General features: G+C 37.9%; 1 protein-coding gene across 5 annotated transcripts in view; it reads right to left on the reverse strand.

Annotated features, from left to right (window-relative positions):
* The window catches only part of EVI5 (ecotropic viral integration site 5), a 53,483-nt gene that overhangs the window by 22,483 nt on the left and 18,670 nt on the right, over positions 1 to 12,330 (reverse strand). For 4 of the 5 annotated variants that reach the window (XM_053470237.1, XM_053470238.1, XM_053470240.1 and 1 more), the window contains 11 exons: positions 10,518 to 10,710; positions 9,804 to 10,028; positions 9,303 to 9,377; positions 8,533 to 8,658; positions 7,349 to 7,492; positions 6,805 to 6,894; positions 6,310 to 6,407; positions 5,571 to 5,631; positions 4,486 to 4,539; positions 1,842 to 1,874; positions 1,203 to 1,349 (listed from right to left, as the gene is read on the reverse strand). In XM_053470237.1, coding sequence (XP_053326212.1) covers positions 1,203 to 1,349; positions 1,842 to 1,874; positions 4,486 to 4,539; positions 5,571 to 5,631; positions 6,310 to 6,407; positions 6,805 to 6,894; positions 7,349 to 7,492; positions 8,533 to 8,658; positions 9,303 to 9,377; positions 9,804 to 10,028; positions 10,518 to 10,710 — 1,246 coding nt within the window. The remainder of the gene's footprint in view (positions 1 to 1,202; positions 1,350 to 1,841; positions 1,875 to 4,485; positions 4,540 to 5,570; positions 5,632 to 6,309; positions 6,408 to 6,804; positions 6,895 to 7,348; positions 7,493 to 8,532; positions 8,659 to 9,302; positions 9,378 to 9,803; positions 10,029 to 10,517; positions 10,711 to 12,330) is intronic. The other variant, XM_053470239.1, reaches the window with a different exon arrangement.

Genomic DNA, 12,330 nt, shown 5'->3' on the forward strand with positions numbered 1-12,330 from the left:
TGAAATACAAAGTCAATAATACACATCATATAATTACTGGGGAGTCAGAACCCCCCCAAACATAAGACCACAGAACAGCTTAATGCCCCTTTCTCAAAGCTTTTCTATTAAACCCAGAAGCAGTATGCATGTATTAAAGCTTGTTTGTTCTTTGTTAGCTTAAGTCTAATTAGGGATTCCATGCAGGCGTTTAATAGAAGAAATCTATACATTCTACAGGACAGACTGTGAATTCTACAATACTTGACAAAGAATGTCTTTAGTACGCGCATGCGCTCTTCATGGGACGGGCTGGACTTGCACAATTTATAGATATCTACTTTTCAAAGGCTGGTATGGGAACCCTGAGTTATATAACATAAGCCAGTGGTTGGCAGCCTATTCCTCTTCAGTAGGTGATCAACTAAAAATCATACAGTATGATCCTCACCCAGCACAACAGCTCCACACTTTAAGGATTCAGGATAACTTTACAGTCAGAACAAGTCCATGCAATAAAGATTTTACGTATTACCAATAGTGAAAATTGGTATTTCCTTTAAAGGAAAATGCATAAAACATTTGAGGATTAAAAACATTATGGCAATCATTAAAGGGACAATGCAGTAATCATATGCACCAGAACATCTTATCCTCCCTCCAATGCCAACACCCCCTCAACAGTTTCTCTCAATGCGTCGATGGTGCACTTATGAGCCTAGACTTTGACCCTTCATTCACTCTGCACATCCAGGCAGTCTCAAAAACACTGCTGTCTACATGTTACGAACATTGCCCACATTGGCCCATTCGTAACGTAATTGCGAATGAACCACTTTGAACTAACTGTAACCACGGTCTTAGCTGGTCTACCTCCCAGGTTTTTAACAAGATAACTAGTAGAAGTCAAGAAATGTTCACTGTACTACAGATCACAGTTTTTAATAAACCAGGACCCATATTGTGGGTTTTCTTTTCATCGAGATCAGGTTTTAGACCATGTATTAGCGGAGAAGCGGCCATATTGGTTTCTCTGGCAAATGAATATGGACAGGCTAGAGAAAGGCTGGGGTTCTTCTAATCAGAATTCAATCAAATTGAGAGAGGTGCATGCAAACATTTCTAGAGCATGAACAAAAGTACATAAAAAGACCAAGGATTGTAGATAAAAACAATGCACAAATAAGTATTCAGGTTGGAAATGACACTGCCAGCTGTCTTACCAATTGCCGATGTTGCTGAAGCTCTGTGATGGTATTTCGGGCCTGCTCCAGTTTATTACTGGCATCATCACTTTGCTGTTTGATGGTGGCCAGCTCCCGTTTTATGAGGTAGTTTTCCTCTGCCTCCTGGGCCCTTGTCACTTGTCCCTTTGGACATAATTTTAAGGTTTTAAGCAATCCAGCTCAAAAAAACGGGTGAAAAAAAAGGAACAAAAGCCTCCCTTGTAAGGGTTTTGCCAGTCGGCAAATACATTCTTCAGGAGCTTGGATACTTGAAGTTATTAAAAAGTAAAAATAATTATGGTTTATTGGAAGATGAACAAACAAATTAAAATGGAGCAAGCACGATGGGGATGATGTCTGGCATTCTCGTTAGGGCTTAGTTCATGCAAAACGGATGAGCTGGATCATGCAATGGAGTTAGTTTATTTTTAATAAAAATTCAATTAAGGGGGGGTGTTAATTCTTTTGCACGGGGGACTTCTAGTTTTTACTAAAATTCCAAAAACGTTAGCGAAGAACTGGATTAAGGCAACGTGCAGATAAATGGGTAAGGTGCATGGTTTCTTTCTTTTTAATTATTAGAAAATCAGATTAACCAATTTGTTAATTTAGGGTAAAAATGCATAAGGACAATACCTGGATCAATCTATCAGCGAGGGCTGCACTTTCCTATGAAAAGGAAAAAATGCAGAAAGGAATTTCAGAAGATACAAAGATGTAAAAAGAGAAAGGGGGAAAAAATACATTTCTGCAGGTCATGCCAAATCAAAAGATGCTGAAACAAAGACAGAGGCTATTTATGGTGATGCGCGATGTGACAAACTGCGTAAATTATAGCCAGCCGGGGGAACCTCAGAATACACATCCTAAATGCACGTGAATGGATAGGACACCCTGGACTGTTTGCAGGTAAATACTAAATCAATGCATAAATGGGTTAAATTTGCTTTAAGGGGCGTTATAAGCAACATGGGCAAGACTTTTGGGCTATTTATGTATAAAAAAATATACATAGATTTCTTTTTAAAATTTTATACACACACATTGTGACTTATGGCTATAAAATTTCTGTGATATATTAATCCTCATTAAAAAGTCCTAAAAAATTATATCGTTGGAAAGACCTTTCAATTGGGTTATATAAAAAACAAATTTAGACTATTTGAAGAAAATAAAAACTAAAGAGATAGTGAGAATAATGTAAGCATGGCATAAAATAATAAAAAGTACATAGATTAGATGGCATTTTCCAAGTTCCCTGGACTTTACCACGTTTGGTTTTTCCACACAAAGCTTTAGGAACCAGTGGACTGTTCCGGTTTCAGTGTGCATATAGAGCATGTGAAACACTAGATGGGTTCCCGCGTGATTTTTATTTTGCTCTTGCCTACACCTTCAAGCTTTTATTTGAATAATACACAAATACCCTTATAGCGAAACCAGTCTGTACAGAGATAATACCGTCCTTGACTATGAGAGAGTTGGCTAAAAATGAAAATGCGTAATATTCAAACATCACGGAATACCAGTTTCACCATGCAGTCTGGGGAGAAAAGATCCCGATTCCACGGTTACCGTCATTGTGGAAAACGACATACAAATACCTGTTTTTTGTTTAAGTATTGTTCATGAGGGAATGGCTAGAACAAGAAATTTTGAAAGATACCGTATAGGTTCGGCCCATCTAGTCTGCTCATTTCCCTGGTCTTTATGTTATATTCAGGATATCCTTATGCTAATAGTACATACATTTAAATCCCTTCACTGATTAAGCCTGTACTGCTTTGTCCGGAAAGAATTCTTAATTCTACACTGATCTCTAATAAAAGACTAAATACATTCCACTCTGTTGCCATAGCAATACGAACACATTTCCTACTTTTCGTACCGATATAACCCTGTTTTGGTTGATAAAAACAAAAAAATCTAGGTGACATGCTTTGAGGTAGGAAGGGTGAAGCAAAATATTACTTACATCATTCATGATAGGCTGAATTGTTAAGATTTTAGCAAATCCTATTAACAAGTTTAGTACATGTAATAAATCGGTGTACTGTTGTGTTTACTAGTGAGGAATACTCGTATAACCGAGTGGTGTATATATAAATGAATACCCATTCCAATGTAAATTACTACTAGTATTTAGTGGAAGCCAATTCTGTCAGCCTTAGGAGGAGTGTGGAGATAAAGACTTGTCTTTATTAAGTTAATAGTTATGCAGTATTTACTCACAGAACGCACTTCCTTTAAGGTGAAATAGTTTTCATTTGGTGTAAATATTTTGGGTCTAAAAATTACAGATAGAGGCTCCATGGATAAATTCTTAAAAATGGCTCAGGGAAGAAGCATTTGATCCTCCGACTAGCTGCTTACATTGTTGGTTTAAGAATTAGCAGAAGCAACGTTGTAACATATCACACCAAAGAAGAAGACATTTTCCTTGGACAAAAAACCCCCTCTTCCTAACTAGAAGATATAAAACCACAGATTTTCAATGTAAACACACATGGGATGGATGAGCAGAATTTGGGAGACCAAACTATTTTTTGGTCCTTGGTTTTGTCTTACATACAGTACAGCCTTGTGTCTATCCCATGCATGTATACATTTCCCACCTCTACTAGAAGGCTGATCCACTGTCTACCAACACCCTTAGTGAAGTTTTATCTGAATAGAAATAATGTACTACGCACCGGCCTAATATTTTATCCCCGCTACAGAGGTGCAACATTTTTGGCAGTAAAAACATTAAATCCACAATCGTCTCAAAGAATCATTTTCTTCTGGAACAGTGGCTGTGCCTGATGTACAAAGCGGACTCGTCAGGATCAATGCACCATAAAATATACATGGAGCAGGTTAAAAGATTATAAAGCTACATGCAATTCAATTCAGATGCCACGCCATCAGATTCACCCTAGGGTAGGGCAAACATTTGACAGGTTTGATGCTGGGTCTCTGTTAATGAGAAGTATGCCCCTAGGACTTTAAGGTCATCCCTGTCTTCTAACACAAGTTCTTATGCATGACATGCAAATGACTTACAATCACAAAGAGGTGCAAGTGACCTCACGACTCATTCAGAACAAAAAATAAAACCTACGTAGCAATGTTTTTCTCTCAACACAAGCATGAGACAGAAGGATTCAATGTTTCTATTGTTGTATATTATTTATAAGGGAACATTGTGGCTTTTCAGAAAGAGAAATAATATATTATATATAAATATAATCATAAATCTATAAATACACAAAGTGAACAAAATTTATACACATCTTACTTTCTCCAGAGTTTCAATACGTTGTTTCAAAAGCCTGTTCTCTGTGCGAAGCCTCTGGGGAAATTAAAACAAATTCAACATTAGCAACAGTTTTCATGTGAATCCAAACAAAATTAATTGAAATGCATATGGGGCAAAATATCAGAAAAGCTGAGGCAACGCTGAAAAGATGAGTCCAGGTCCAGGGATGCCAGTGAGTTAAGTTAAACGTGTTGGATTGTGTCCTTAATACACAACGTAATGATATCATACATTTCACATACAGGAGGCACACGCTGTACATCACATGCCCGTCTGTCAACATCAGTGAATTTAACATCCACAACTTTATACCTTAAGGACATATAGACTCTGGGATTTAAGGCTTTTGAACTAATTGCCATAATACAAAAATGCACACACTGCAGTAAATAATGTTGTGAAACATTAAAATTTCTCTCTATACACCATACAAACAAAACTAATCATCAAACAAAGCATTTTATTGGGTTCTATGGGTATATAAAGGCCTTGTAGATCACCGGAGTTGGGGATGTACACGCATGATGTCAGCCATCGCTCTGCACATTCCTTACTAGCTGGCACTTTCAGCGACCACTGCGTTTAACATGCAGGGCATCGGTGAACGGTCAATCAACTATACCCACTGTAAAGAACAGAACACAGGCCCCCCACAACAAAGAGGGCCGGGGATAAGCAGTGAATGTCTACCAAGTGTCATAGCATGAAACATCTTAACAGCAGGTTCACTTACAAACCGCATTAAAATAGCTAGCAAAAAACCAAATGGAGCAAAATGTAAGTATCGCATTGTAATCATACTGAAAGGTGACGCTCTACTTACTGATTTACAAATGTATTAGAAGCTTGCACTAAACCCTTCTATAAAGGAATTCTTTAATCACCCAAAATGTCTAATTCATATTTGTTGCCAGGGTCACTTGTTCTGTAACACAAAAGCAGGCGCTGAGGCTGGGGACTGAAATTTGCTTTTGCTTAATGACCAGTGATTTGTCTCAGTGGAACAGCACCTTTAACATTTTTTTTTTTTTTTTTTTAAACAAAATGCAAAAAGCGTGACTTACTTTGATCTCAACTTGTTCCTCCATTTCCTTTGTTTTAATTGTAGTGTACTCCTTTTCTAACCTGCAGGAAAATAGCAAATATATTGACAGATCTCTTTTTATAAAGCGGTTTCAGATTGGAAAGACTCATTTATTTGTATGTTTTTCTTTTTAAATAATCATGGCTATGTTACAATTTGGGTTGTGCTTCTGATACTTCCTTTAGGCTATAATTAACCAAAGATGGACAGCAACCAATTACTTTCAACAAGCCGTCTTAAGGACACTGGTGTCCTCGTACAGACAAAGTATATGCCTGTTAATACCTTTCGTGTGTGGTGACCACAAACCACTTACAATACATGAAACATAATGGTCGGGTCAGATGAGGGATGCAGAGCAAATATATCCAAGTAAAAGGGTCATGGAGAATATTTAAGATTCCGTAAATAAAAGGAAGCTTGTGTATCATGGAGAAAAAAAAAATAATTCCCCTGACCCTACCTGTTGGAATATTATGTGTTAATTTACTGCAATAAACTCATGGCAATAAAAATCATTTCAAGCATAATTGTTCATATGCTGTTAGTAGCCAATTTAAAAATGTACAATATCAGTTACACATTTGACACACTGATCATCTCATCACAGATTTGAAATGGAATTTATCCTATCACTATCCATGTATGTAAAACATCTGCAACTATTTCATCTACAACCAGAATAAGCAAAAAAAAAATATATTGTTTCATACTCTTACCGTTTCATCTTTTTTGCATTGTACTTGACTTGGTAAGCCACTTGGATTAATTTGTCTGGACCCCCATCAAATTGACGTGGAATAACTCTTTGAAATTGCTGAAAGAGTTGACATAACGTTAGTTACACAAAACCACAGTGTAGGATCCCGCCAAGAACCTTAAAGGAAACATGAATATTTGGGGAACCAATTGAGACTGCTAAACACACCAATAGCATCTTGGGTTTAGTACGTCACATGACGATAAAATGTACGTTTTTAGGGCAATGTGGCACAAATGCAAAAAAAAAAAAAATACAAAAACCTTATATGGTCATACACTATATACAATAAAAAACACAAGTCGCTAGTACAACTATGTAGCCTTTGGCTAGCAGTAATTTTACCTTGTATACGTGCACAGTGGAAGTCTTTAGGCAGGACACCAAATCCAAAAAGTTTTAAGAATATGAACAGATATAGGACAGTAACAGCTGAAACACTTCTATGGCTAACCTGTAACATTCCTTCCATATCAAGCTGCATAAGCTCTGCCTGATTCATCTGGAGAACAGCGAGCCCAGCTCGAAACACGATCTCCAAACCCTGGACAAACAGAAGCATAATAATCAACTTTATTGCCAGAAACAATCAAACAATCTCATCTAAACCTATTACGCTAAATACATCATTTCTGCTTGTTTTTTAGGTTATTTGATTTAAACATCTGAAAACTGGAGAGGCTGGTATATCGGTAGGAAGTCTAATTTAAAGTATTTAAAAGCGTAGATCTGGGTGAAACTAGCATAGAGTGCGAGTTAAAACTTTACATAATGCCGCTCAGAAGAGCCAACTCCAATACAATTTCAGAGCTATGTGGGATACGTTTATCTCAAAGGTTCCCAAGGTGCTGAAGCCTAGTCTATCAACATAAAGCAGGGTTCGTTAATAAAACATGGCATATTAACTAGGTGCGGAAGGTTTATTTTCCATATGAACAGAGGCTCGTTAGTCTATCACACATGATAAAGTACCCAAAATTATGCAGATAGCTGCTCACCTCTGACATAAAGATATCAAATATTCTCGTGGCAACTGGTAGTGGGAAACTAGTAAGAAAAATAGTCAGGAACCAAGACGACGCATACATAGAGGTATGGAAACTCTGGGCCTGAAAGTGCACGTAAAGTTCGGGTAGCTGCTCCTGAAAAGAAGACAGGGAGGTGATATCAACGGAGGATTGACACATCATAAGCAACCAGATGAAAGCGCTCAGTTTCTGAATAATCAGTTATGCTCAAACAGAATTAATAATGTATACAGAGACCTATGTTCAAAACACAGATCTAAGTTGAATACACAAGGTTTGTGTAAAATAAGCTTTTTTGCAAACAGCAGTTTTTTGTTATTCTTTTTGTTATTCTAGTGACCAGCTAAGTATACACTTAGAACACCTATTGTCCAGGTGTCAGAAGAGTCTATCCATTCAAGAAGGGCACCAAAGGAGAGCTGAATATTTCAACTCCCTGATATCTCTTCAGGTAGTGTCTCCTGCAAAAAAAGGGATGAGCTGGCCCTGCACAATGCATGGCTAAACCAACGAGGAGCGTTAAAAGATCTCATCGGAGTATGCACCTTATGCAGAAGCATAATGGAGATTTCCATTGATAATGTTTAAACATATCAACCACTATGTTACAAACTCTCTAGTGAATAGACCCGAGAGACAGGTGTTATGACCTCTCTCTCCAACATAAGTGTAAACGGGTTATCAAATAATCATAATAGCTTTGGAGACTATACTAGATTCTAGTAGCGCTTACTCCTCGTAGCTATCCAGACTGAATAGTCAGCGTGTATACACACTAAACAGGAACCGTATATCATTTCTATTGCAAGAATACAAGCATTAAGGAGGCACAATCAACTAAACCTGCAGATTGTTGTGCTCCCATCAGTCCATACTTTTTAAGTTTTAAAAGTGCCTTTATCACAGTAACCAAATGCCTTGGTTCAACTGTCTATTGTGTATAGCGTGTAATGTGCAAATGGCTATAAAAAGAGGTCCTACGTCAATACCAATTGGTTATTTATTCATGGCGGAACCATGTGGCCTTGTCTAGAAGCCAATAAAAATTCTCCCCTTTTGCCTAGTGGTTCATAATTTTCTAGAAATATAGGCTTTATCATTAACAGTAACCATTTCTTTCGTCTTTACAAATGTCTTGGATTGTGAGCCCTTACCTGGATCATACATTCAAACTGATACATACAAAGACCCAGCTCAGCCATGCTAGGCTTAAACAGCTCCCGGAGTCGATAGTCTTGCATTAATTTAACAAACACACAAAAGGCTTCCTCCTCGGGCATCTGGATGATAGACAATAAACACAGATATACGTTACTATAACCGACAGCATACTAGCAAATTCTTTAGTATACCAGATAATAAAAGACTAAAACGGAAACCTTCAGAACTAAAAATAACGACGTAACTGCATATGAAAGATGCAGAATAGTCTTTTGTGTGTCGCTCAACTACTAATTAACTTTTAATCTGCAATGTCCTTCGAGGTACGCGTGTGCGATGGTTGATTTTCTATATCAATTAAAATTAGATTAATGTATTTGAAATGAAAACAAAAAACAGTGCGAACAGTAAACATTAGAAGCATGGTGGAATCTTTAAAGAGACCTAATTTTACCTACTGCAAGTGATTTCAGTTATTAGGATACATAGAAGAGGGAAAGCACATATCAGATATACAGTAGCTGAAAGCGGGTTTAAGAAGTATTGTGTACATTATCAATATTCATAAACACTCCATGTATTGTGTGTCTTGAGGCAACGGTAAACAAGGAGCGGACAGCCTAATTTTAGGCAGCCATATACGTAATGCATTTACGCATAGACACGTCTGCAGTCGTTACTATCATGGCTGTTCATCCTGATATGCATTAATGGAACAAGCAAGAAGGAAATTATCTGTACATTACCAGTGCAAGCAGCTTACCTGCATAAGGAGAAGGCCCACGATAAAAGCACTTCCTTGACAATATCCAACTTCACGATCCACCAAAGAATAAGCCTTAGAAATAAAAGCCACATCTACACTGGTTAAACACTACATTAAAACACATACAGGCATTTACTTAATCCTAAGAACAATAGCAACAGCCAATAAAATCAGGTTTATTTGTGGGGTTGTCTGAAAGTACAGCAACAGGTCTTAATTATGTGTTTGAAGGCAAAAGCAGATTTATACATGTTCTGACCAGCTAAATGTACAGTACATACAACCATCACACCTACAACATTCTGTGAGGCAGAATGCAATACCCAAAGATTTCAATAAGTCGGGCAAAGACAACATGTGAGCATCCGAGGGCTCATATATGTACGTCGTGAGTCAACAATGGTATACAGAATCAGCCAATAAAAAATATTCAGTATATCATATTCACGCTAACATCTGCTGGGCAACATGGACTGTTAACTGCATCAGCATACCAACCTTCATAACATTAAATAAAACTTCTTGTCCGAGGCTGTCTTTCTCTTTAAAGAAATCATGTTCCGGATAAGTCCTGGCAATATCCCTTCTGATCAGTTTTTCACACGGTGACGTCATCTTTAAGAGTTCAGAATACTGATCTTTGATTGGCATATTCTGAGCGTTGCATAATAGTTGCCATACAATCGCTCTGAAGTGGTGCGGTATTCCTTTTCTTACAAGGTCCTGGAAATTAAAATGATGTATAGTGGGTCGGTAGAATATGTACCGTGATGCATGCACACGCTGCCCTGGCTATAGGATGGGTGTAAAGTTTAGTTCAACTTCAGAGCTCGCCATTACAGAACTTTGAGGTCTTGCAAAGAAGAATTCTGCAAGCATAACGATTTTAAGCGCGATCCCTTCTTCATATGCTTAGGGGGTAGTTACACTAACCACAGCCTTTAGTACCATTAATCATTCTTGCCAATTTAGATAAGGGTTTTATTTTGCTACCTACTGAAATGGTCTGAAGAAATCCATGCGCTTTACTAAGCACTGAGGAATGGATTGAAACACACTACTCCGCGCAGTTAGGCGTAAGCAGTACAATTCGTCCACTCCCGGCTCCCCGTACTCTTATCTCTACCATCAACCTCCAGACATAGCAATATCAACTGCTATTTGGATGGATTGTCCGTCTCAGTGTACACAGGTTGGTGTTGGTGAGAATACCTTAATCTGTTTTTCTTTCTTCTTGTAGACTTCCTCCCATTCATTAACGATTCGACCCCACAGCAGCCAGGCATCCTCCTCTTGATGATGGCTGAGATTGCTTGATGCCGAGGAGCTGGAAACGAGGGAGGAACCGCTGTTTCTTCTTGACCCATTGACAGACCGCAGAGATTTACTGTCTATCTCAAGCAACCTGCAAATGAAATCAGTAATCCAGTTAAGTTTGGATGTTATTTTATCTCCCTGTGCAGTTACTCTGGACGGCTTCCAGGACTTTGTATTATTTACACAAAATGAAGGCACTGCCTTTAGAACAAAATCTATAGCTTTAGAGAACAGATCAAGGCTTCAGAGACCAGACAGACATTTATGATACAGCGGAATGCATTCCGGTGATCGAAAATGTATTTAGTTCCAGGACTATAAATAAAATTAACAACCGCTGTAGAGTTTAATTAAGACTATAAACACAATTTAAGGCTAGGTTTAATATTTATGTGCCGCATACAGAAAAAGACCTTATACCAGGGATGCCGTAACGTAAAGCCCAGGGGCTGAATGCAAACGGTTTATACATTTAGCCTGGCATCCCTTAAAAACAGCTGCATTTGCAGCGAACAGTAAAGTGAATGCCGTCCAGAAATATACCCATGTAAATATTATGCAAATTTCGAAATTGGAGCAAAGTACAGAATGACATCATACATGCAGCCCCCGATAATCTACAGCTGTGGACAGTTATCTACTGCGCTGTCTATACCAGTAATGGGCATCTAACATCTCACTGGCACCTATTTGACCAGGGAATAAAGATTTGTGCCTATTACACAATATCAGTGATCTGAAGCACACTTAACACATCACTGCCACTGAGATGTCATAAAGATGAGTGGAAATGTAAATCACCCAACACATGCAACATAAATGGTGTCCTAACCCACTTATGTCTTTTAAGTACATTAACAACCCAGGCCCATTGTGTTCAGAGAACAGTTAAGTTGAAGCACATTTCACCCTTTCATTAAACTTGGAACCTCTCGGATTGAGGTATGTACCAAAAATTGCACTGTTTGCTCCACTCATAAAAGCCGCCCTTCACTTAGGTTGAGCCACCTACTGATATTGGCCCCGCATATCTACCCTGATTCCATCACTAAAGGGGGGGCTCCTTGTTCGTGACCCCAAAACAATTCAAAAGAATGTTGATCGTTTGTAAATGTTGCAGAAGCACATAACTCCATGGAGCCAGACAATATGAGAAAATACAAGACTGCATTTACTGCAAATTGCTCCTTAACAGCGAGTTATTTTAGCATTGATTAGCACTTGCTTAAGGGACCGCGCAGCAGGATTCATCGATCCGGGTCAAAGGAACATCTAAGCAGAGAATTTAAATCAGACAACCCATAGACACAGGCAGCTAAAATAAAATAAAAAAAAACAAAAAAAAAAAAACTCACAAGCGGCCAGGAATTTACAAAAGAGCAAAAAAACTAAAAGCAGAGGTAAGAGTACACTGTCCTTGAACATTGATATTTGCTGAATGGAGACTGAATGTTCTACCAGGTAGAATCTGAGCAGTCAGGTAATTACTATAGCAATGAATTTATAGACATAACACCCACCACCCCATCAATTTAAAAATATATCTTATATTTTTTTGTGGACAAAAATATAAATCTTCTTATAGATCTTTTTTACCCACACTTATAAAACACTTTTTCTCAATTAGCTGTAAATATAATGTCAGACAACTTGTAAGACCAAAAATCAGTAAATGTTAAAACGGAACAGTTTATTATATATAATAAAA

This window comes from Spea bombifrons, chromosome 6 (genome assembly GCF_027358695.1).
Source record: "Spea bombifrons isolate aSpeBom1 chromosome 6, aSpeBom1.2.pri, whole genome shotgun sequence".
In the NCBI taxonomy this organism is placed as follows: domain Eukaryota; kingdom Metazoa; phylum Chordata; class Amphibia; order Anura; family Pelobatidae; genus Spea; species Spea bombifrons.